At 39.6% G+C, this 25,216-nt stretch overlaps 1 protein-coding gene across 14 annotated transcripts in view; it reads left to right on the top strand.

Moving 5' to 3' along the window:
• The window catches only part of dlg1l (discs, large (Drosophila) homolog 1, like), a 199,981-nt gene extending 176,510 nt beyond the window's left edge, over window positions 1-23,471 (top strand). For 8 of the 14 annotated variants that reach the window (XM_036555828.1, XM_036555825.1, XM_036555824.1 and 5 more), the window contains 9 exons: window positions 238-304; window positions 5,457-5,556; window positions 12,803-12,844; window positions 16,439-16,489; window positions 18,305-18,406; window positions 18,953-19,125; window positions 19,969-20,078; window positions 20,335-20,426; window positions 21,683-23,471. In XM_036555828.1, the coding sequence (XP_036411721.1) occupies window positions 238-304; window positions 5,457-5,556; window positions 12,803-12,844; window positions 16,439-16,489; window positions 18,305-18,406; window positions 18,953-19,125; window positions 19,969-20,078; window positions 20,335-20,426; window positions 21,683-21,789 (844 nt within the window). In that variant the 3' untranslated portion in view covers window positions 21,790-23,471. Of the gene's footprint in view, window positions 1-237; window positions 305-5,456; window positions 5,557-8,447; window positions 8,482-12,802; window positions 12,845-16,438; window positions 16,490-18,304; window positions 18,407-18,952; window positions 19,126-19,968; window positions 20,079-20,334; window positions 20,427-21,682 lie in introns of all 14 variants that reach the window. The other 6 variants (XM_036555827.1, XM_036555832.1, XM_036555836.1 and 3 more) reach the window with 3 other exon arrangements.
• The last annotated feature ends 1,745 nt before the right edge of the window (window positions 23,472-25,216 follow it).

The following is a 25,216-nucleotide window of genomic DNA, read 5'->3' as shown; positions in this document are numbered from 1 at the left end:
GAACCAGACTTTTTTCCCCAAGTAATTTTGGGCCGTTTTTTTTGGTCCATTCATCATGAAATTTCCAGACAATGTAAAGAGCAACAGGCCTTTTTTAAATTAGGTCAAAAACTGAAAAAATACAAAAATAGAGATACGAGGTTTTGTTCAGACTACAGCGTTATCTTAATATTTTTAAGATGCTGCGTATTGGTTTTAGTGACCTGTAACTCCCTGTGTGTTTCTGTTCCTTCTCAGAGTGGAGAAAAAAGAGAGAGCCAGATTAAAGACAGTAAAGTTCAACTCTAAGTCTCGAGATAAAGGGGTAAGTCCACTGATCTGTGCCGGCCAACAGGGGTGACACAAACCTCCCCACAACTGACAGAGATGATTTTTGCAGTATTTTAGTGAGAAACTGTATAGAAGATAAAAGGGACAAAAATATCATATTTTCTGAATGATGTTTTTTTTTCTTTTTAAATTTCTGTCAAGTAAATTATAGTTTAATATTTTTTGTTCATTTCTGCATAATTCAATGGTTGAGATGTTAACATGTGAAAGGGTTCACTGTAGAGAAACTTAGTGACTCAGATTTCTTTACAGTGGTGGTGATGGGAACCCGGGTCACCATGTGTAAATCACAGATATAGCCGTTTTATTTACTATCCAAAACCACCTGTGAACCCACACGTCTTCTTCTTTTATTCTCTATTACCTCAGACGTCTGGTTCCTATCACCACCACTGTGAGCAATTCTGACTCTTAAGTGTCTCTAGAACAGAGCGTTTCACACCAAACCACTCTGAATGACTTTGTTTACATCTTAACCATTTAATTATACAGAAATTAAATAAGGGTGAATTGCCCTTCAAGCTGTGTCACTCATTATAGCTTCTCATATTGAGGTTAATGACAGTAATGCTTAGTCACTGCAGTCTGTAGAATGTACTGTACTGTATTTAATACACTAATCAAGCTATCGTACCGACAGTCTGTTATGAGTTAACAGCATGTTTAACTGCGACGGCTGCTGGCCCACCAGGTCTTAGCCTTACAGTACCAGTCAAAAGTTTGGGGACAACTTGCTCGGTCTTAGAATTTTCTTTCTGTTTCTTTTGCATTAAGTAAGAAAAACACCTTGAGAAGTCAACAGCTGTGTCCCAATTCAGGAGCTGCATCCTTTGAAGGACACGGTCTACGAAGGCGTGTCCTTCGAAGGCTGCTTTGACCCGCGAAGGCTTAACTGAAATGAGACGATCTGCTCTGCGGTGGATTTCCTGTTTGCGTCACAGCACCGCTGTTCCCTCCCTTACCTGTGCATCATGAAACACCGCACCTGTCAAGTTCTTTAAAGATGGAGCCAGAAACTTCGATTTTTTTTTGTTTGTTTCATTTATTAGAACTGGAGATGCTTTACCGCCAGCATCTGCATGTTAGTTTAGGTTTTGCTTCAGATCACATTGGCTTTAACATTTGTATTGTTAGCTATTCGACTCAGTTTAAACCCGATACATACATTAAAAGTGTCTCCTCAGCCGCCGTTCGCTCCTCTGCTGACGCCGCCGTGTTCTCGAATCCTCGTCGGCACGCAATGAACCTCGGGATATGTTGGTCGGCGAAGGATCCACCCGTTGGATTCTTCATTGCCATGGAAAAAAAGCCACATTTCTCGGCCACATAGGAGCCTTGGAAATGGGACAGTCTAGTTGTGCCACTGTGACGTAATCGGCCTTCAAATGCAGCCTTTGAAGGATGCAGCCCCTGAATTGGGACACAGCTAATATAAAGCAGCTCTGTGTTAATTCTTTGGGTGCATTTACTGTCCACACTTCATGGTCGTTAAAGTATCTTCTATGACATGAAGAGCAGGTTTTGCCTAAATGATTTCAACAGACAAAATCTCATGAAAATGAGTCACTTTTTTGACGTTTTTATTTTCTCAGAGATTAATTATGTTGTTTTCGAGAGAAAAGCCATGATGTTGAGATAAGGTCAAACCTTGTAACCATGTAAACCTGCTGACTTACAGTACGAACATTTTTGGTGTCCCCAAACTTTTGATGGGCAGCATATATAACACGTAACAAACGTTTGAGAGATAAACCCGTAGCGACTCCGTGAGCTAACTGCCCAACCAAAGCCAGGCATGCATGAGTGGAAAACAGAGGACGATACGCTTGCCATTGACGTCGGACTGCTCCACCTACTGTATGCTGCCCCTCCCCTCCTCTCTTTCTCATCCCTCACTCACCACGCTCCTCCTTTCACACCCCCTCTATCCCTCTATTACCATGCAATGCGGTCTGCAAACCCAACACTGCTCGTGTGCTTCTCTGCTGCTGCTTCAGTCAGAACGGTGAACAGAGCTGCTGTACACTGTACTGTTCTAGATACTGTTCTAGATTATAAGGACTGCTGGAGCTCTAATTTCAGCACTGAGTAATGTTTATTACCAGAGGAACACAGAAAAGGGAGAAGATACAGAGTTAATCCAGGATAAAAGGTTAACCCAGTTTACATTGTGTTGAGTTTCCATCACTTTCTTCTTTTTCTTTTTTTGTTTTCTTTTTTTCTTTCTTTTTCTGTTTTCTTTCTTTCTTTCTTTCTTTCTTGTCTTTGCCTTTTTGTGTCGTTTTTTGCTGTCTTCGTCTTCCTTTCTCCCGTCCTTCTGTTTTCTTTCTTTCTTTCTTTTTGTCTTTTCCTATTTTTCTCTTTCCTTTTTCTTCTTTTTTGACTTTCTTTCTTTCTTTCTTGTCTTCCTATTTTCTTTCTTTCCTTTTTCTTCTTTTTTGAATTTCTTTTTCCTTCTTTTCTTTCTTTTTCTTTCTTTTCTTTCTATCTTTCTGTCTTTCCTTTTTCTTCTTTTTTGAATTTCTTTTTCCTTCTTTTCTTTCTTTTTCTTTCTTTTCTTTCTATCTTTCTGTCTTTGCCTTTTTGTGTCGTTTTTTGCTGTCTTTGTCTTCCTTTCTCCCGTCCTTCTGTTTCTTTCTTTCTTTTTGTCTTTTCCTATTTTTCTCTTTCCTTTTTCCTCTTTTTTGACTTTCTTTCTTTCTTTTTTCTTATTTTCCTTCCTTCTTTCTTTCTTTCTTGCTTTTTCTTTTTTTTCTTTCTTTCTTTTTTCTTCTTTTCCTTCTTTCTTTCTTTCTTTCTTGCTTTCTTTCTTTTTTTTCTTTCTTTCTTTTTTCTTCTTTTCCTTCCTTCTTTCTTTCTTTTCTTTCTATCTTTCTGTCTTTCTTTCTGTCTTTGCCTTTTTGTGTCTTTTTTTTTCCTATCTTCGCCTTCCTTTCTCCCGTCCTTCTGTTTTCTTTTTTTCTTTCTTTTTGTCTTTTTCTTTATTTTGTCTCTGTTCTCTCTTTTATTCTTTTGATGTCACTGTGTCTGGAGCCAAATCCTAGTTTGCAGTAGCCAGAAAAGAAAAGGCTGGTTCTTCTGTGTGGCTCTGCTGTTGGCAGTGCGGCTGAACTGAAGCAGTCAGAGCTCACTCACCCGTCTGCTGTTCCTACAGAGCTTCTGCTGCAGCTCCTTCCACTTTGCATGCAAATGTGGAGGCTAAACCCCTGTCTGTGTGCCAGGTGGTGTAAATCTGTGAGTACTGTGGGGTCCTGAGCTGACTGGGCCTCCGCTGAGTACTGCTAGGAAACAAAGGTTAAACAAAGCTCAGTCAAGACGTTGCATAGAAAATATCTAAAGCATTAAACACCCTTAAAGCGATCAACTTAGTGTCACCTGCTAGCGTGGCCCTACTCAGAGTCACAGCTCGTATACAGCTTCATAGTAACTCACCGTCATACGCCTTCAGACGTGCGTGTGTTTAACCTAAGACATGCACTGAGTTACTTGAATGTACGATTAAAGCAGCTGTTTGATGATAAAAATGCATTGTGCTTGTTATTAAATGTATTGGGACAGGGCTAGATTTACATGGGAGGTGGCATCATGGCATTATTACCAGTGTTTCTCTGAGATTTTAGTCCAAATCTGCCATGTCAGTATGTTTACAGACTTTGTGCACCCAAGTGAGTATAGATCTCAGCAGCTTTTACCTCCTATAAAACGAACCGTAGCAGTAGCCCCAGGTTACATTAATCCCATGCTATAAAACAAACTGTAGACATGACCCCAGTTTATGTCATGTATAATGAGCTTTTTTATCCCATTCAAACTGGTCAAACTTCAGAATTTCCAATTGCTTAAAATTCCATTCCTCCGCCTCCCCACATAAAACTAATCCCAGACGAATAGTATTGTAAACCCTATTCGAGCTGGATTAGTTTTACCAAAGGAAATCTGGTAATGTAATTTGTGCTTGATTTGACTGGCTGATTCATGTGGGATAAGGGATCTGTGTAATTTCCCCAAACAGCCCTGATTGAAACATCATGACGCAGATGTTTACATCAGCATTATGCAACAGGCGCCACACTAAAGAACAATAACAACACATTTTGCAGCTAAATGGCAAATATGGCGCCAAAAAAAAAAAGTGACACAGAACGAGAAAGGAAACTTTTAATTTCATCGTGGGGTGACGCCCATCATCACTTCAAATTGATGGTGCATAATCATAGCATACAGGGGTAGAATGTAGACCAAATTGTTGTGGATTTGAGGCGTCATGAACTTGAGGATTAAGGAATTCGGTCAAATCGAGCTCATTTTTAGCTGCTGTTACATTACTGTGTGATTACTGTGATGTCAGTTCAGTCAGGAATGCTATCACTGACGGAGCTCCGAGTTCAGAGATTTATAGAAGGTGTTTCGTTCCGGAATTTATTATTACTTAGCAGACTGACTGTGGACATTGCAGATTCGTGCTGGATTAAAATCACGGATCTTGTCGGCCATTAAACTACAGCACCTCCCCAGGTGAAACTAATCCAGCTCAAGTAGGGCTTAAGTCAGTGTGCACAAGTGACCTGGGTCCAAAAGGAGAAAACAAGGACCAACAGACTTCTTATCTTTTATAATTTCTAAGATTCTTCCAGTAAAATCATATGAGCAAAGCCACAGCTGTCAAGAATTCAGCTTGCTTCATCCTCCTGGTGGTTGTGGTTTGATTTTCTGTTTCTCCTGCTTTGCTTTCTCTCATTCTGGTTTTGCAGGGCGGGTTTATGGCTGGAGGTGACTTATTTGTTCATTTTGGTTCTTCATTTGTTTCAGTCAGTGCTGAGTTTGTGCAACCTCCCGTTCTTCAAAGCAGCTTTTAATATCTAGTAAATAAAATGATGACCAAAATAGCAGGTCATGAGTTTCGGACTCACCAGTACTGCTAATGGAACTTGGCGGCTGTTTCCCATCAGCCCGTGTTTAGCTGTTCTTCCATGTTTCTGTGGAATCGTAAGGAGATGAGAAGATGCATGAGGTCAGCACTGAAGCATTCAGTTCATCTTTTTATTTTCTCCACATGGACATCAGCCACCCTTCTCTCCCCTCTCCTTTTTTTCTTTGTGTCCTCTCTCCCTCCTTCTCTTCCTCAGCAGTCCCTCAATGACAAGCGTAGAAAGAACCTCTTTTCCCGCAAGTTCCCTTTCTACAAGAACAAGGAGGCGAGCGAGCAGGAAACGAGCGATGTGGACCGTAAGTACAGCGACACCGCGTTCGACCAGGGTTAGGGCAGCACAGCACAGGGCCAGCAGGGGGCGCAGCTACACCGGGTACAGCAGCCATCAGCACCCGTCCTCAGCTGCAGGAGCACAGCCGCACTAGTCTGTGAAAGACTGCCGCAGGTTGTGTGGTTGCATATGCAAAACCTGCATTAAAGCGATAGTTTGGTATTGTTCACTTTACCCCACAGTGTAGTCAGTCAGGCAAGACATGTTTGGTGTCTGAAGTTCTGCTTCTTTAGTTTTGGACCTAAAAGCCTCACATAGCTAACAAGTGAAAGCTCAAGATCCCTGATTAGCGTCATGCACACTTAATGCCTAAATCGTCATAGTCGTGCTTCAAATCACATTAAAGGGCCCATTTCATGGAGAACGTTGATCTAGTATGTCAGAAGTTTGATCTACTACGTAAACATGTACTGTTCACTCCAGAGTCCATATATGGAAGCTGAGCTGCAAAGCAACCTGATTTGATTTCAGGGTTTTTGTGATGTCACAACAACCAATACATTTGCATACACACCGATCAGGCATTACATTCTGACCACCTCCTTGTTTCTTCGGTCATTGTCCATTTTATCAGCTCCACTTACTATATAGGTGCACTTTGTAGTTCTACAGTTACAGACTGTAGTCCATCTGTTTCTCTGTGTACTTTGTTAGCCCCCTTTTACCCTGTTCTTCAGTGGTCAGGACCCCCATGGACCCTCACAGAGCAGGTACTATTTGGGTGGTGGATCATTCTCAGCACTGCATTAACACTGACGAGGTGGTGGTGTGTTAGTGTGTGTTGTGCTGGTACGAGTGGATCAGACACAGCAGTGCTGCTGGAGTCCTGACCACTGAAGAACAGGGTAAAAGGGGGCTAACAAAGTATGCAGAGAAACAGATGGACTACAGTCTGTAACTGTAGAACTACAAAGTGCACCTATATAGTAAGTGGAGCTGATAAAATGGACAATGAGTGTAGAAACAAGGAGGTGGTCATAATGTTATGCCTGATCGGTGTATCCACCTATTCAGCCAATCAGAACAGGGTCATTCACATGTATCCGTCTTAATTCTAATGGATTAAAAAAAGACTGTAAAATGATCATGCAAAAATGAATTAGCATGTGATTTTAGGATATTAAACCCACACAAACCTCATGAGTGGACCTAAAATACAAAAAAGCACTAAATGGCTACTTTTAAAGTAAAAAATGAACTTTTTTCCTAACCTTATTAGTGTTTCTTGTCATATTAAGCATGATTCCCTGATTCATGATTATCATTTAAAAGATAAAATTCTTGTTTTCCTGTAATCGAAGTGTAGTGACTTAAAATATCTGCTTTTTGTCACCATGATGTCATTGTTCACAAGCAGGCAGGGAACAGTTACGTTAACCAATAATACTTTTTCATTCTCTCTTCATATCATCTATGATAGAGAGAAAAGACTCCGTGAGATCAGAGACCCTCCCTGATACTGTTTCACTGACAGATACGATATGGAAGGAAAATACATTATGATTTTGCATTCATGCTGATTTTGAGTAATCTCAAAGACCTTTTGACACTGTTAACTATAGTTAATCTACTAAATTATTAAATTATTATTAATAAACAGGTATTCTGCCAAGAAATGTAGTTATCGTTGCCAAGCAACCATGGACTGCTAAATGAGGTGAACGTTCGGTTGCCCTGTCGCTGTATATTGCAGTCTTTTCATGAACTTTTGCTGTATAACAATGAACATATGGTAACACAGCACTGTTTAATGCAAAAATCTTTTGCTTTATAAGTCACCAAATCACCACCGCGAGTTTTATTTAGCACCCAATCCAGCAGCGCCCCCTTCTCACACTGGGGCTGAATCTCAAACGTCACCCTGCTCCCTACATAGTGCACTATGTAGGAATTTAAATATTGAATCCTGCAGCCCAACAGAGCAAAATACAGTTAAGAAATAGTCATTTGGGTCTCAGACACATCCACACTCCATACATGATGCACTATTTGACTGTAGAAGCTAGAATTTCGAAACTTCCCTAACTAGCACACTATTCAGGGAGTACGGAGCCGTTTGGGATTCAGCCTGGGTTTGATGCGACTTCTGACTGGAACACGAACATGTGAAGTGTGTAAAACATTCAAGTGACATTTTTTAGACTGTTATGCTGCCGTTTCACAGTTAATCATACTGTTAGTGCTTTAATTCAACCTGTGATATTAATGATGGAGTTGTTTAGTCGGTAGTCTATCTATTAGCCTGTTAGCTATCTGACCGGTCTAGTTCTAGTTAAGAACGTAAGTTTCCAGCCCCTCAGTTTAAACAAAAAGGTTCTTACTTCATCCATTATTATTCCACTAACAGCACAAGGCCTTTTCGTGCTGTGGCGCAGTAGAGTTCAGGCGGTCATAGGTGTGTGTATATCATGGATTTTACAACAGCTTCGAACACAGCTCAGCCAATCAGATTTTAGGACCGGAACTGTCCGTTTTATAAATAGTCGGTAAAACTGTAGTAGCAGCCAGTGCCACCTGAATTTTGGTCTGGGTCCATTTTGGCTGTTTGCGCGATTATAAACTTCAGCAAACTTTGGATACCAAACATGCCTGGGCTGATGGGCTACTTTTGAAGTTGGTGGTGGTGGTGGTGGTGGTGGGGGGGGGTTGTTGGACTGTGCAAATTAGATTTTTTGCAAACTGTTGCTGAGTAAATGAGCTGTAAGGCAGTATTGGTTTTGCATACACTACCTGCCTGCATTCTGTCGGGGTCAGTGGCTGCTGTATCCGGTAGTTGTTCCCAGATTGTGTCAGTAACCCCATTGTGCTCTTGTGGTTGTTTTGCTCTCTCCTGCTGCTCTCTCTCGCTGACCACAGGATAACCAAGACGACGTGCTTTCCAAAGGCCAGAGTAAGTGCGCACCGGCCCCCAGACGCCCGCTGCATCTGTAGAGCAGACGCCCCTTCACCCTCACTCTTCCACCCCACTCTCACTGCCCCCTACGTGCTCTCTCTATCTCTCATAGCTCATTTCCACACTCATTCCACCTCATAGACCCACCTTTAGTGCACTCGCCTTATAGTGTCAGTAGAGTGATTTCAAGGATAGTGATGCACCGAAATGACACACTCAGCCGAAAATCTAAAGAAATAGTTCTTTTATATATAATTTACATTTTATTTGTGCAGTTGAATTAATGTAATAATGCTGACATGCTTCAAAGGTGATAATCACAATGTTGGGAAAGAGAACCCCGAGAGTTAGAGGACTGATTTAATATTAAACAGCTTGGGAAATAATGTTAAACATTAAAAGTTCTAAAAGTTAAAAATATAACACTTTATAATAACACTTTAATAACACTATATAACACTTTAATATAACACTCAATTCCAGATTGCCTCCGCTATAACGACAGAAATCACCTAATTTTGTCTTTTAAAAATTATGTAAAACACATGAACGTGGGTTTGGAACTCCTGCTCAATATGGTTTTCCAGCAGGGGGCGCTGTTTACATGCACGTTGCTTAAGTGTTGATTATTTGGAGAAAAAAACGGCCCACACCAGGAACGTGTCAGTGCTGACAGGAGAGTGAAGAAAACAAAAAGTTCTCATTTTCATTACCGTTCAAATTATTCAATAAAGCAGCCTAATTACTAAAGCTTCACTATGTAAGATCTGTTCGATTCTCTTTGAACACGCTCGCAATCATCAGATTCATCTGCTCAGGGAAGAGGTCAGAAGCACAACCCTAGTTAACAAAATGCTCGTTGACATGTTGTGTGCAATTACACATTTAAACCAGAGAGGGCTCCAAATCCCCAGATCTTACATAGTGCAGCTTTAAGTATTAGATTTTGACTCTTAATTGTAATCATGTTTAATCTTACTTTTTTTTACCCAAATCTTCTGTCGTTTTCCTCTTTTGGAAACCAACAGTGTCAATTTTAGTTGGCTGAAATTTGGGTGCATCCCTATTCAAGAACAACACAACCTCATTTTTGTCTCTCTTTATGCTTAGCATACACTCAGGCACACATACATGCACAAAAACAGTGAGACTGCTGTTCGAGGGGCGTGCTGACTCGTTATTTTTGGTTCAAAACCACAAAATCTCACAAACTGGAAGAAAATATGACCAGCATATTCATAATTAGTGGCTGACAAAGTACTTCAAATGGTCGGTTTACCTTTGCTGAGATGTATAGCAGGAAAAACTTGCCAGTGAAATGAGTTTCAGGTGCTTTAATCTCTTAGTAACAGTAAGTAGAGGCCTTGATTGTCAGTGTGCTTTTAGTCTGAACTTTCAGTCTGATTTGTGTTTGAATATAAAAGTGGGTGAAATGGCAAAAACATAACACTTGAAGGTGTTTTCATGATGAATGATATACATCTCAATGTAGGTTTTCTGAGGTTTTCATGCATAGTTTTTCTTTAAAATGTCACAAAATCTACAATTTAAATGATACATAATAATCACTGTCACAGTTATTACATAATCGACTGATTATTTGAGCTAAACTCAGTTCTTTTCCACAGTTATTATCATATCACACCAGTCAGTATTGATGGGTATCTGCAAAACACTGGAGCCACTAATGATACTTTACTGAACATTTGTGATGCTGAACTATGTTTGAAGGAACAGGAAGAAAGATCAGTTGATAAATGTAATAAGATGATGTCATAGTCGGCTGACATCCAATCAGCTGCATGTTTATTCAGTTGTTGTTGTTTACAGGCTCTGTAATTGGTCTAAATCTGTCTTGAAGATCCATGTTGTTGTCCAGTGTTCTGGAAGTACTGACCATACCTTCCATACAATCGTCTGCAAAAGTTTGGGCACTCCTGGTCAAATGACATGCTGTTTATTTTGTAAGTGAAAATAAGTGAACATCCTCTACAGAGAGCACACCTCTGCACATTTTAATGCAAAAGATGTGGTTTGTGCAGAAGTTATGGCACCTTCTATTTTGTATTCTTTTTTTAAGGTTTAATTTTTTTATTGTTTTTATAATAACTGCTTTGTACAGGAGAGTAGCATGTTATTCCATCTAAGCAAACAAATAAACAGGGACATTTAGTGATAGCATATCTAGGAGAATCGGCATAAATTACTCCCAGAGCTCTTAAAAAATAATGATTATTATAACAATAATAAATAAACCAATCAATACAGAAGCATTACAAAGTGTTACAAAGCTACAAGTCAGTTGAATTTAAATACTCTGCCGCCTTGATCCACATCAGAGTATAATTTACATTTTGGGTTAAAAGAATAGCAGCTTTTAAATTTTCTGGTTTTTTTTTCTTCAGTATGTTAAACTCAGTACATCAGTAGAAATTGTGCACTACAATTAGCAAGACAATGCAGTGTTTAAGTTCTCCTTTAGAGGATGTGTCGACCTATTTTCACTTAGATCATTAACAAAACGTGATGTTCAAACTTTTGCATACAGGAAAGCGTAATGTGTGTGAATTATCTCAGTAATGATAACACACTGTTACATTGCCCTCACCTCAGGGTTGTTCAGGTGTTTTGCAGGGGAAACACTAAGCTATGCAGTGGCTGTGAATGACTGGCAGTTTGACTCTGCTGGACAATTAATTGTGTTTATATTTCTCTTTGGGTTTATGGAGTACTGTGTTTTAACCCGTTCAGATCCTCTTTTCTCTAGGTTTTTATGTTTATATATACAAAATGTTTTTTTCCCCATGTTGTGTGCAATGACACATTTAAACCAGAGAGGTCTCCAAATCCCCAGGTCTTACATAGTGCAGGGTTAAGTATTAGATTTTGATATATATACTTGGTTTTTTGCAATATGAGATCACTCAAATGCAAAAGATGATTTTTTTTTTTTGGTAAGCAGATTATAGAGTATGCTTTAAAGGGCCCATATCATGGAAGATGAAAATTCTCTGCTGAGACGCCGTTGCCAAGCAACAACTTTGACCGCTGTAGGAGACGCTCAAGCCATTTGAACGTTTTTACTTCTTACTTTGCCACAAACAGAAAATGGACACTTTTAAGATCACATTTGACCGACAGCCGATTTGGTCAGACTCTGAAGATGAGACTACGCTAAATTCCCAAACTGTCATCACCACTGAGCAGCTTTTCAGTCGGCAGCTGAGACAGAAGAACAGCCGGAAATGAACCCAACACCATTCGCCAAACTAAATGTGCTGTAAGATGCTTTACAGACTGGCTGGAACAAAACAGCACTAATATTGATCCAGCAAAAACTGACAAAACTGAGCTAAACTTGATATTGCGGCAGTTTCATGGCTCAGTCCGTACTTCAAAACTATAATTTGGCGGAAGGAACTGCGAACATTATAACATATTAAGAGCCGCATTCACGGCCCAGTTTATTTATTTCTTACTTTATTTATTTAACTGTTGTATAAAAGCAATAGAACACTCGAGGAGTGTGTTATCGCACACATTTCCTCTCATGTTCTGTTGCTTAAATATACATATATACTTCACCCATTCATGCCGCAATCCAAACAATCCATATATGGAAACTAAGCTGCAAAAACAGCCCATTTTGAATTAATTGTTCGTGTAATGTCATCAAAACTCATTTACATACACATGTTCAGCCTACAACAGTTTAGCCCCACCCACTCACATTAAAGTTATAAGGATTGTTTCAGCATGGACTGCTTTTTGTATTAGACAGCCAATCAGAGCAGAGCTCTTAATTCTAAGGCATAAAGAAAGATGAGAAACATGAATCATGACCATTTTTGATACACAAATCATACAAACATAATCTCTGAGGGATTAAGGGCCCTTTAATGTAGAACCAGATCTTAGTTGGCATATCAGAATAGCCTGATATGAGAATACCACGATTTTCTGATACTTGATGTCCATTGTAATGTCAAAAACTTCAGCTGAAGAAAAATCTTAAAAATAACTCAATATATTGTAATATTGAGATGTAGCTGCTCTGTTGTAATGGACATCATGATAATGTGTTGATGAATTATACTTTATTGTGTCATTCAAAATATGTGTAGTTGTGTCGTTTTGGAACATTACCTGGATCTGAAAGGGTTAACTCTCTGCTCTGCCCTCTAGAGGCCATTGTGGGTGTTACTCATGTGTAATAAGCCATTCTGGCTCCTCTCTTGCTGGGGGGTCTCCATCTGACTGTGTGTGTGTTTGTCTGTGTTTGTGGTTTTTCACTGTCCCCCCTGTGCTGTGATTTCAGAGCATGTCACCTCTAATGCCAGTGATAGTGAAAGTAGTTACCGTAAGTTTTTCCTTTTATTTTCCCTTCATATCATCAGTCGTCCTCATCTGCCTGTCTGATTGTCCTCTAAATGTGGCCTTCTGTCTTACTAGCATGCACACACACAGAACACACACACACCCTTGCATGCACATGCCTCAGTCTCTTGTGTTCTGAGGGCCTGAAGTGTGAACATACAGATGTGTGCAAATATTTGGGCACCCCGTCAGTTTTTCTAAGTGAGAAGTTACACGTCCTCTACAGAGAACACACTTCTGCACAGTTTAATGCTCAACTACTGTTTATTTGCTCAACTGAATATTGTGCAAAAGTTACAGCACATTTAATGTTAAACTCAGCAAAAAAATAGAAATCACGCACTAAAATGTCATATTTAAGTGTGTTCTCTGTAGAGAATGTGTTAACCTATATATATATATATATATCGCTGCTATCGGAAGAAATCCTTGTATCTCCAAAATGGTAACTTTACAGGAGAAAGAAAAAATTACTTTCACTTTTAATGTAAGTCAATGGAACCAGGATTTTTTTCCATGTCATTTTGGGCCGTTTCTTTTGGTCCATTCATCATAAAATTTATACACAATGTAAAGAGCAACAGGCATTTTCAAACTATGTCAAAAACTGAAAAACGACAGAAATAGAGATACTATATATATGTATATATATATATATATATATGTGTGTAATTCAACATTCGATATGATACTTTTTCAGATTTATTAGAGCATTCATCATTCTAAAAGAACAGTATTTGAAACAAAAACTGTTCTTCATAGTGTCCCGATCTAATGCTCTAGACTCAAGTTAACACATTCAGTTATTATTAACACATTTTCCTCATTTGATCCTTTGAATCATCCGTAGTTCCAGCCTGAAGCCCAGCAGCAGCATGCTGTTGCTATGACTCTGCCGCTGTAGCCTTCGCTTCCAAAAGCAGCTTTTAGCATGAAGTTCCACTAATGGCTCTCTTTGTTAAAGAAGACACTTATTTCCTATGGTGAATTCGTTCATCACTGAAGGACGTTGAGTGGAGTCTGTCATTAATTTGGTAGACTACACTGGACAGTGCTCGTGGGACAACTATGGATAAATCAACGAGCAGCAAACTAACAAAAACAACAGAAAGTGTAGCTCCAGTTTCTCTCAAGAGCCTCCACTGAAACTAGCGAGAGCGACAGGCTACAATCACAGAGGAGCTGAACCATATATATACACACTCATTGGTTAGAACATGCAGCCACTGTTGCTCTCACTGGACTTTAATGATGAAAATTGGAAACTGTGTTCACTCTGTGTGGAAATGGTTTTTGCATTCACACAACAAAAATATTGTTATTGATTTAAGTAATAAGTACTTTTAATGAAGCTTATTTTGTCTGCTTGTATATAACAGTGCACTGCTTTTAAAATGGAAAAAATCTCTGAGCAAAAAAGACAAATGCAAATAATTGCGATTAAGTACACAAAATATGATTAGTGTGTGTAGCGAATCACACTTAATGTGTTTAATCGTGATTAATAATTGTTTGTGTAGTTGTCGTGAGTAAATGATGCTGTTAGACAGACAGACAGACAGATTCCGGTTCTCTCTTAGTGAGGAACACTGCAGTGAGACGGCGAATGAATGTTCCAGAAGCCTGCGAGCGCACAGCCACAGAGATACAATACTAAAATCAATCAGCCCCCAGCTCAGTCTCCATAGCAACAGCGCTTTCTATGCCCATCCCATCGTCTCTTTTTCATCTCTCTCTCTCTTTCATTATATACTGACAGTATCATCTCCGCTGTACAGTATAATATGCTGCTGTCCAGCCTTAATATTTTATATTAGAAACAGTCGTGCTCAGTATGAAGAACACAGATCACATTTATTTAACAGTGTTTGGGTCATTCTTGGTTTGGAGTGAGAAGTTAGGTGGACACATTTTTAAACAATCAGTTTCTTTCATCCCAAACCTAAATAATCTTAATATGTCCGTTAACATCTCCTATTATAAATATATGCAAAAAGGAGAGTTTAATTCCAAACATATTTTACAGTCACTGGTGTTCTATGAATGTGGTGTAACACCAGTGACGGAGACTCCAGTGACATTCTGGTTAAAACTGAGGATTTTGTAAATTGGCTGACTCATTGACCATCAGGTGACCTTGTGCAAACTTTTAAAATCAGTAATAAAAATGATATTTTGCATTACCATTCTCATACCTTGAGATGCTTCCTCTCTGATGAGCCTCGACCCAAAGCAGCAGTTTAATAGAGCTGAAAATACTGTGTTAAAATGTAACATAAGAGTCCTGATAACAGCAGTGACCACAATCCCTGTGACAAATGAATTTTTTAAATAAAATACATATTTTTAATGTGATATAATGTTAATGACATATAAAAGTAAGCCTGAATCTGTTTTATACAAATTCTTAAGGTAAACCTCTTAAAAATATTGTTTTATATTAAAAATGGTTTCTCAAATGTTGAGAATTGTTTATGTGATGAGCTGTTTTACATGTGCAGAGCGACTATGAAACAGAATAGAAAAAGAAAAATCATAGGAATCATAAGGGAAAGTAATATTTAATCTTAGGTCAACCGTGTAAATGTACATACTGACTTTTGGAGCTTTGCCTAATATTTTAAGCATCTTTTTAAGCCCTGCAACCTTTGTGACATGGTTTCCCACTCCAAATGGAGAACGACCCATTTGTGCACTGTTGTTTCAGTAGCTTTGTTGATTCTTTCACTCTTATTCTTGTACATAATCACATGCAAACTAACTGACCTAAGAAATCTATACTGACACCAGTAAATACATGTGGTAGAACATACAATACATATTACTAATAAGCATGAAAATTGTGCTTGGACATCATTTTCTGCACTAACTGAAACAGGTTTTAACTCGCTTGAAAAGAAATAAACACCGAAATCACCGACATGCGTTCATTCATGATGAATGTGCGTCTGCCTGAAAAGCGTAACCCACAGAGCAGCGCAGACGTGCTGAGATGTGCAGAAAGCCATTGACTTTTATCATCACAGCAGCCAAGACTGCATTAACACTGTGTGCTTATGAGCTAGTGGTGACCTCTGGTGGTCAAAAGATCAACTGCAGCATTTTATAGCCTTTGGCAATACATCCTCGCTGGTCACTTAATCAGAAACACCTCTCTTGTAGCTCCACCTTGCTGGTATGCAGTTAGAGACTGTAGCTCATCTGTTGATGTACAGTTTGCGTTAGTCATCCTGTAGTGCTTCATCATGTGGTTTCTGGCCACTCTTAGCCGGTCAGAAATTGTGGTCCGAATGGGATAGAAGGGAACTGATACATCGTGCAGCAACAGATGGGCTATAGTCTGTAATTGTACACCTATACTGTGGACCTATGAGGTGGGTATTTCTAATAAAGTGGACTGCAGATGGAGCGTTGGTCTTGTTTTGACCCAGAGTCGTCCCTTAACTCATCCCATCTCTACTGTATATGTGCATTTGACCTTAACACTGTAACACTACACCAGACAACACAACATGAGCGCAGGCAGCAAGGAAACCACATTGCTTTTTCTAAAGATGCCTTTGTGTTTGACTCTCAGGTGGGCAAGAAGAATACGTACTGTCCTACGAGCCGGTGTGTCAACAAGAAGGTGAGAGATTAAATCAGTTTGTGTGACTGCAGTATTAATCTGTCTGTTTTCCCATTGCAGAATTTTAGAAGTTCTCTTTTATCCAGTCAGCGGACCTCAGATTTTATCCTACTAGCCTTGTTTCAGTTTGTTCATAATTGAAGTTCCATAGAGAAATGCTGTATAATACATTTGGGTTTCTCGCAGTAATTTAGTCTAGATGTAACGATAAATGAAAAAGGGTCTCAGCTATTGAGTTTAAAAGGAATGAGTGCAATCTGGAAATGTTCTTAAGATGAAAGAAAGCAGTCTGGGCAACATTTTTAATGTGACAAATAATACAACTGCGCCAAGAAGGGTGTAAAATCTGGGATATTTAGCATCTGCTGTCTCGTGTGGCTGTAGTATGGTCAGATTTATCATTGTTTAATTTCTTAGCCTTCCAGGTCTTTTTTATCAGCCAAGCAATCAACCATGGCGGAAGGTGGCTGCATGTTTGAGGGTTTAGCGTGTATGTAAATTTGTGTATCGTTGGCACAACAAACTGAAGACCACGCTGCCTGCCAAAAGGAAGGGCAAGTAGATAATGAAAAGTACTGGGCCAAGGACTGAGCCCTGGGGAACACCATATGAGATGCTAAATGGATCAGATCTAAACCTACCAATAGAAACAAATTGCTGCTGTAATATGTTCTGATAACACTGAATATCAGTACATTACAATCTGAGCCACATTGTAGTATTATAGAGAAATGGGATTTGGATTTTTTTATCGTTTAGTGAACATTTCTCTTTGTACAGTGATCTGTTCTTGAGCATAAGCACTAGGGCTGTTCCAAATACCATTTTTTGGGCTCTGTAGCTTCAGCATTAATCAACAGCGAACATTTGAAGCTTCGCCCCACGTTGGTTGATCTGCTTCCAATGCCTGTGTTGAAAGCACATTTGCGGCTTCATCCGCTGCACTCACGGCTCTTTCAGTGCGATTTCGGAGATCATCCAGTGTTGTGGAACCAACGACGAACGCTCTGAGCTGTTGGAGGTTCACTGCTAACGAAAATCACACTGCACAGTTATGACTGATTCACTCTTATTGAAGTGGAGAACGCAAAACGCTTTCTGCTCAGAGGTTGCATCTCCTCTCAGACTGAAGGGAGCCATCTTCCAGTGACAGTCAGAAACACTATCACCCCCTCTTTCAGTTGGTATGTGATTGGTTCCTAGGCACCTCACGGTTGAAAAATATGGAGCTTTGAAATCGGATGAATCTTTTTGAATCACCCTGTATTTCCACATTTTAACAGTGTGATGAAAAAAATATATAACTACAAGAATGTGCTAAAAAATGTACTGTGGCGTGGCCGCATTGTAAGTAGTTGAGTTTTTTTAAACAGAAGAAATGCTGGGTTTTAGGTTCATTCGTACAAGGACTTTTATGTTTAAGAGCCTGAATACGGGTGGATTGGTGGGTTTTCCGTAGTAGAACAGAGGGCTGTGTTTTAGCTTTTAGTGCTGGAGAGGCTGTTTCTTCTCACCATGTTTGGTGCTGTTTTCAGCAAATTAAAAATAAGGCTGTGTTGTGGATCCATAACCTCAAGACATCGAAGTTTCTCCCGAGAACCCAGAACGTTACAGTATTTTGCACTTCACCTCTATTGATAGCCTACATTTAGCCAAAAAAACAAAACAAATTCCCAAACGATTCCCAAAATGAAAAACCGAATACCTACCCAACAAACACTTATCCAAACAGTGATGAACACACCTATACATCCCATACTGACATCATTAAAACAATGCTATAATAAAACTCTATTTTTATTCATTTACTTACAGTAAACTACACTCGCCCAGTGATCATCCTGGGCCCGATGAAGGACCGAGTCAACGATGACCTGATATCGGAGTTCCCTGACAAATTTGGCTCCTGTGTTCCTCGTGAGTATGCAGGTTCATCTGTGTTGGCCAGACCTGCTGCAGCTGCCTCATCAACGTTTAGCTTGGAATCCAACCGATGTGTTGTCCAAGCTAAATGCAGGGAAAATAATTCGCTATTGTCAGCCTCTTTAGCCTCTTTGGCTGTGTCACTGCTCCATCAGTGGCCGTCTGTTCATAAGCATGTTCTGATTGATGCCCATTAAAACATTATATTTGGCTTTAGCAAAGTATTATTTAGTTTATCTCATTCACAAACCACCCGCACTCTTCAGTGATACTGTGACATGCTGTTGTCTATAAAACAGACAAAAAGGTATGTTACGTAGCTGAAAGCAGCAGCAGCCGTCTTGAAGCCCGAATGTTATCCATACTTTTGATGTGGTTTGAGGCAGGTGATGATCTACTGTTGTACTGTTTTGTTGAAGAGAGTGAAATCACACTGTGTTGAGATCAGAGATCAGTATCCACTGATGAGGGCTAAACCACCACTGAGCACTGAGGTGATAAAACCTGCTAAGACTGGCGTTTCCTCTCGTTTCGTCTCAGATACGACCCGGCCGAAGCGGGACTACGAGGTGGACGGGCGAGATTACCATTTTGTAGTGTCTCGAGAGCAGATGGAGAGAGATATTCAGGAGCATAAGTTCATCGAGGCGGGCCAGTACAACAATCACTTATACGGCACCAGTGTGCAGTCTGTGCGTGAGGTGGCTGAAAAAGTAAGACCCTCGGCGGAACCCAGCACTGAAATCTGTCTGTCTATTTGTCTGTCTCTTTTCTCTCCATCTGTTTTTGTTTTACATCTATCTGAATCTCTCTCTGTCATTGTATATCAGTCTGTCTTATTGCCTGTCTGCCTGCCTGTCTATCTGTCTGTAAATCTATGTCTTTCTGTCTGTCTCTCTATCTATCTGTCTACCAGTCTATCTGTATCTATCTGTCTGTTTGTCTTTCTGTCTGTCTCTTTTTGTCTGTCTATATGTGTATTTGTCTATCCGTCTGTCTGTCTAGCTGCCTTATCTATCTATCTACGTCTGTCTATCTATCTATATTTGTCTGTCTATCTGTCTAGCTGTCTTATCTATCTCTCTATCTATATCTGTTTGTCTGTCTATCTATCTGTCTGTCTATCTATCTTAAATGTACTGCAGTTATTGTGAATTAACCTTGTGAAGCGGTGATGAAGAATTAGCCATGATTAAAGTGAAACGAATATTGAAAATGTCTTTGTGGTGAATCTGTTCAGGAATACGAGAATGCAGTTTATTTTATACAGCAGTCTTTGAATTCTTGTATTTTGTTCTCATTCTGTGTGAAGACCCAGCTGGACTGGCAGTACAGTTGTATGATCAGGGGGTAGAACTCGAGTAATTTGGATAAAACACATAGTAAAAGAAAAGATTCTCTGGCAGGAGACTATCACTCTAAATAATCTAATTGTGAACATTAGCTGTAGATAAATCTCAGCATATTTAACATTCACCATATGAAGCGTTCAGTTACTGCAGAGCTTGTTCTGTTTTACTGAGCTTATTTTTTTAACTTTGTTCTGTTTTTCTCAGGGCAAACACTGCATTCTAGATGTATCAGGCAACGCAATCAAGAGACTGCAGGTTGCTCAGCTCTATCCCATTGCTATCTTCATCAAACCAAAATCAGTGGAGAACATAATGTGAGTAGAAACAACCCCCCCACACACACTCACACACACCCCCACACACACAGCCAGTTAATACAGAAATCTGAAAACAGGCAAGTTTACATGTAAACGTTAATCTTTCACTTCATCTATGTGTAAAACTGAACGTCTACTGTGTAAAACTGATCTATTACAACTAAGCATTACATCAGGCACAGCAAAACTGTATCTTATCCACATCTGATATAGTTCATTCACCCAGAATAATCTGTGGGCGTCTGTGTTTCAGGGAGATGAACAGGAGACTGACGGAGGAGCAGGGAAGGAAAACGTACGACAGAGCCATGAAGCTGGAGCAGGAATTCACGGAGCACTTCACAGGTCAGCCAGCACAATATGCCTTTCTGTAGTGGACACTTCTTGTGGAAGAGAAGCGAACTTCAATGCCAAGTTTATTTCTAAAGATACGTATACAAATGTATGCATAATTGAGGTGCACCTCTCATAAATTTTTCTTTACAGCCAAATTGGCCAAGGGCCGTTTTGCTCATTATTAACCTTTTTTTTTTTTTTTTATTTATTTTATTTTTTAAAATACCTGAAGCTCACACTGTGTGGGCTAAATGAACACATAAAACATATGTGTACCAGCACTTTATTAGCCAATGTTTCAACACTAATACCATGATGTGCACTTTAATAGGCCACACTGGTTAAATTCTTAAACTTAATAAATAATTTGCCCATTTAAATAATATTAATCAGAGGGCTAGATTGAAAGTAAGAGGTGACTAATTAGCACAAAGAGTCAGAATTTTGGGACTGTGTTTTGGTTCAGGTGTAGCAGCAGCATTCAAATAGCATGTTTCAAGCAAAACGAGCCAATTCCAAACTTGGCAAATCCGATCATGCATCTCTACTTTGTAATATGCAAATATGGAACATAAGGAATGTTGGGTAGGACTATGGATTTTATCTGTTCAGATGGAGAGGATACGGCTCATGAGCAACCACGCAGCTGAACGCTGACGTTCAGTGTTCTTCATTGTTGATTGTGTCACTATATAAATTCCTGTTGCTTTATTATCCTGCAGCTAACCTAAAGACATATTAGGGGACGTTCAGATGCCCCTCTTGCTAAAAAGAAGTAGAACGTGCTTTTCAAGGACGTATCAGTACATTTGATTGACAAGCAGGTAAACAGGAGAAAGAGACCTGAGAGAACTTGAAAAACCAAGGAGAGCAAAAATATTTAAAAACATATTTTTTCATGTTCACTTTGTTTTGGAAGTTCGAAAATAGGCAAAGCAAGCTAGAGACTGAAGATCGCGTCCTCAATACTTTTCAGTCGATGTATGTTGCTTTTTCAATGAAACGCAGTTTAAAATCGCAGACTGCGCTGCACAGATTAGAGGAGAGGAGACAGCAACGAAGAGAGTGTTTGAAAAGGCATCTTCTGAACATCCCCTTATTCAGTAACTACTCTGGATTGTTCAACAAATGCTATGAAAATAATGTGTAAGTTGTGTAGATAAGAGTGAGGCACTGAAGCGACGGCCGACCTACGGGCCTTTAAATTTTAAGGTATCTCAATGCAAAGTTAATTAAACTTAAAATTTTGTTTGTCTGTGTTGCAGCCATTGTCCAGGGAGACACCTTGGAGGAAATATACGATCAAGTCAAACTCATTATTGAGGAGCAGTCTGGGCCATACATCTGGGTACTGTCCAAGGAGAAGCTATGAACAGCTGCGAGTTCCATTCTCCCTCCCTTGTCTCTGTTTTATTTATTAATTCTCTTAACAACTTAACCCCCTGATCCTTCAGTCCCCCCTCCAAATCTCAGTTCACAGTCTCATCCCTCTGAAGTCATGAAAGACACCTGTGAATGACATCCACACCAGTAACTCTACAGTAGGTGTTCCTCAAGGGTGGATATTAGGTCCTCTTCCGATCTCCACTGCTTCCAGCTTAGAGAGAGGGGGAGTATGCCAGACCAGCATCCATTAACAGGCCTTTGAAAACGGTACAGTTCCTTAATGTTTAAGGGAGGTTACTTTCTAAGGAAGAAGAGATAAATAGACTGGGCTGGATCATTTCTTTCATTTCTTTTTCCTTCGTGTAAGATGATACAGAGGTTGCGTCTCAGGCATCGGAATCATAAAATAGAGAAACAAAAAAAAAAAAAATTCACAAAAAGCAAAACTTTGCACGTTATAGCTTTAAGAGCATGTGTTCTTTGACCTTTTTTTCGTTCCTTTCCACTCATAGTCCCATGTTTTCAATGCATTTATCATAGTTTTGTTTTAATTTTGACTGTTGGTTCGCATATTTCATATTTCGCTCTTCGTTACGTGTCCATGTTAGGGAGCCTTTATTGTTTTTTTTTTTTCGTTTGTTTTGATCACAGTGTGCAGTCAAAATGTTGGCTTTTCTAAATCTATGATCAGTGTCTTACATAAAGTACTACATTTTCAATACTTTTGATTTCACATGTAGGAAAGTCTGCCATTTGTAAGGAACTGCCATTTTAAGAGATGTCCCTGTGCATCTTGCGGCTTCAATTGCCAATGCATACATGAAAGAAAAATTATTGTACAATGAAATCTTAACAGATATTTAACCCTCCATGAACTGCCTATTTTGTTATAATAAAAAGTCTATATTGAACTTTACTTAAGCACTACTACTACGGGAATTATTTTCTTTACATTGTAAGACGTATATAAGAACAAGGAATTTTGCAGAGACTCTTATAATATGGAGATATATATATATATTTTTTCCTTTTTTCCTTTACCACCTTTGTCTCATTTATTTTCCTATGCTGAAATGAACGGTGCAGTAAGCGGCGCGTGTCTGTATGAAGACTGAACGTGGAAGCTAGCAGTCGTGCAGTATTTTTGAGTTGAAATCACACCTAGCGCTCCTCTGGCAGCTAGCTCTCTCTCTCTCTCTCTCTCTCTCTCTCTCTCTCTCTCTCTCTCTCTCTCTCTCTCTCTCTCTCTCTCTCTCTCTCTCTCTCTCTGCCTCCATCTGAGCTCCGTCTGCTCATGTCAAGTCTTTTTACTGCGTGGAAGAGAGTAGTGCCTGGTCTGTTGCCCCTCCGTTCCAGCCGCCGAGAGTTTGAGCAGGAAGAACTGACTGAGCTCCGTCGGGCCTACAAGCTCCGTAAGAGACTCGTCCTTTTCTAAACCCGTCCAAGAGGGGGCGCCCCGCCTGCTCGTCTCATGATACATGATTGTTTTCTATACTTAAGACTGCTTGTTCTACCACCTCACCACCTCTGCTTTTTAGGGACACTTTGGGACTGAAGAAGAAAAAAAAATACATGTAAATAACCTACTGATCTGATTCATTCCATTGATCAAAAAGAACCGGAGGAGAACGGCTAATTCAACAAATAAAACAGAACGTTTCTCATACAGCTCCGTGTCGGTGTGAGTGTTTCTTTAGAGGTTTTTAGGGAGTTTATCAGCTGAATGCTGTGCATTAAAGGGGAATTCAGGATATTTTGATGTGAAATGGTTCATTGTGGAGAAACAGCTGAATTCTTTTGAGTTCTGATGTCTACAACACAAATACAGCCATTTTATTTACTTTTAAAAACCACCAGTGAACCTACACGTCTTCTGAGTTTTTCTTTGCAGTGTTGGTAAAACAGTGGTAAATCTTCATGGGCATGAATAAAAAAAATTGACTAAAACTTCTCAACTTTTGTAAAACATTGAGTGTGTTTACATGCACTTAATTATCCGATAACTGCAGAAAATCAGGTTTTGTCAGTAATCCAATCAATGCGTTTACATGCACTCGAGTAATCAGATAATGGGGAAACTCCAGGTCTACATGAGTCAGACAGTAATCAGATTTCTGCTTTGCAACCAGCCAATAAACTCGCAGAAGAAGACGTGATGTAAACATAACATAAAACTCAAACTTCATGCTGCTGCTTTTTTTTTTAAACATTGCGCCGCTTTACCTGAAAATATGAACATACATCATCTAGAAGATGAAGAATATTTAAATCCTTCATTTCATATCCTTCATTTTCAGAGTATGGTGTTTACATGACCATTTGAATAATCGGATAGCTGCAGAAATCTGATTATGATCGGATTATTGAGTGCACGTGAATGCACACAATGTCTCAAACTCAGGGCGGCGTATTTCTAACAGTTTTGTGTGAGGGAGCTTTTAGAGGCACTCAACTTTGCTGCCTGATACGTGAAACACTTTTACGATAGTCTTGGGATATAATTTTTGCTTAAAATGTATTTTTAGAAATCCATTCGTGGTAGAGAGGTACAAGCAGATTTAGCACTTTCACCATCATCACCACATAAAAATTCAGATGTGTAGGTTCACTGGTGGTTTTGGATAGTAAATAAAATGGTTCTATTTGTGTTGTAGACTTTACAACCCGTCGTTCTCATCACCACTGTGAAGAAATCTAACTCCGTGACTTCTTAATGATTGATGTAGGAATTTTGAAAAATTGGTCAAACTCCTGTTTCCACCCCAGATGATTTTGAATACCTCAATGGCAATATGGCATTTTGTCCATTTTGTGTACACCTAGAGTAGTCATCTGTCTGTCTGTCTAGAATCTTGTGTCCATGGCACCAAAACATGGACCTCAAAGTGGACCTCTTTTTAACAATGACCCTGTCAGGTCTCATTATAACATACATTTACCAAGCACTTCATTACAAACAACACCTTTATCTACACTGGTTGTCCATTTTATCAGCTCCACTTACTATATTGTAGTTCTACAGTTACAGACTGTAGTCCATCTGTTTCTCTGCATACTTTGTTAGCCCCCTTTTACCCTGCTCTTCAGTGGTCAGGACCCCCATGGACCCTCACAGAGCAGGTACTATTTGGGTGGTGGATCATTCTCAGCACTGCAGTGACACTGACGTGGTGGTGGTGGTGTGTTAGTGTGTGTTGTGCTGGTACGAGTGGATCAGAGACAGCACTGCTGCTGGAGTTTTTAAACACCTCAGTGTCACTGCTGGACTGAGAATAGTCCACCAACCAAAAATATCCAGCCAACAGCGTCCTGTGACCACTGATGAAGGACTAGAGGATGACCAACACAAACTGTGCAGCAGCAGATGAGCTATCGTCTCTGACTTTACACTTACACGGTGGACTGACAAGGTA

The sequence above is a fragment of the Colossoma macropomum genome, unplaced genomic scaffold (genome assembly GCF_904425465.1).
Source record: "Colossoma macropomum unplaced genomic scaffold, Colossoma_macropomum, whole genome shotgun sequence".
NCBI lineage: Eukaryota > Metazoa > Chordata > Actinopteri > Characiformes > Serrasalmidae > Colossoma > Colossoma macropomum.
Note: the sequence above shows the minus strand (reverse complement) of the source record. Positions and strands in the feature narration are given on the sequence as shown.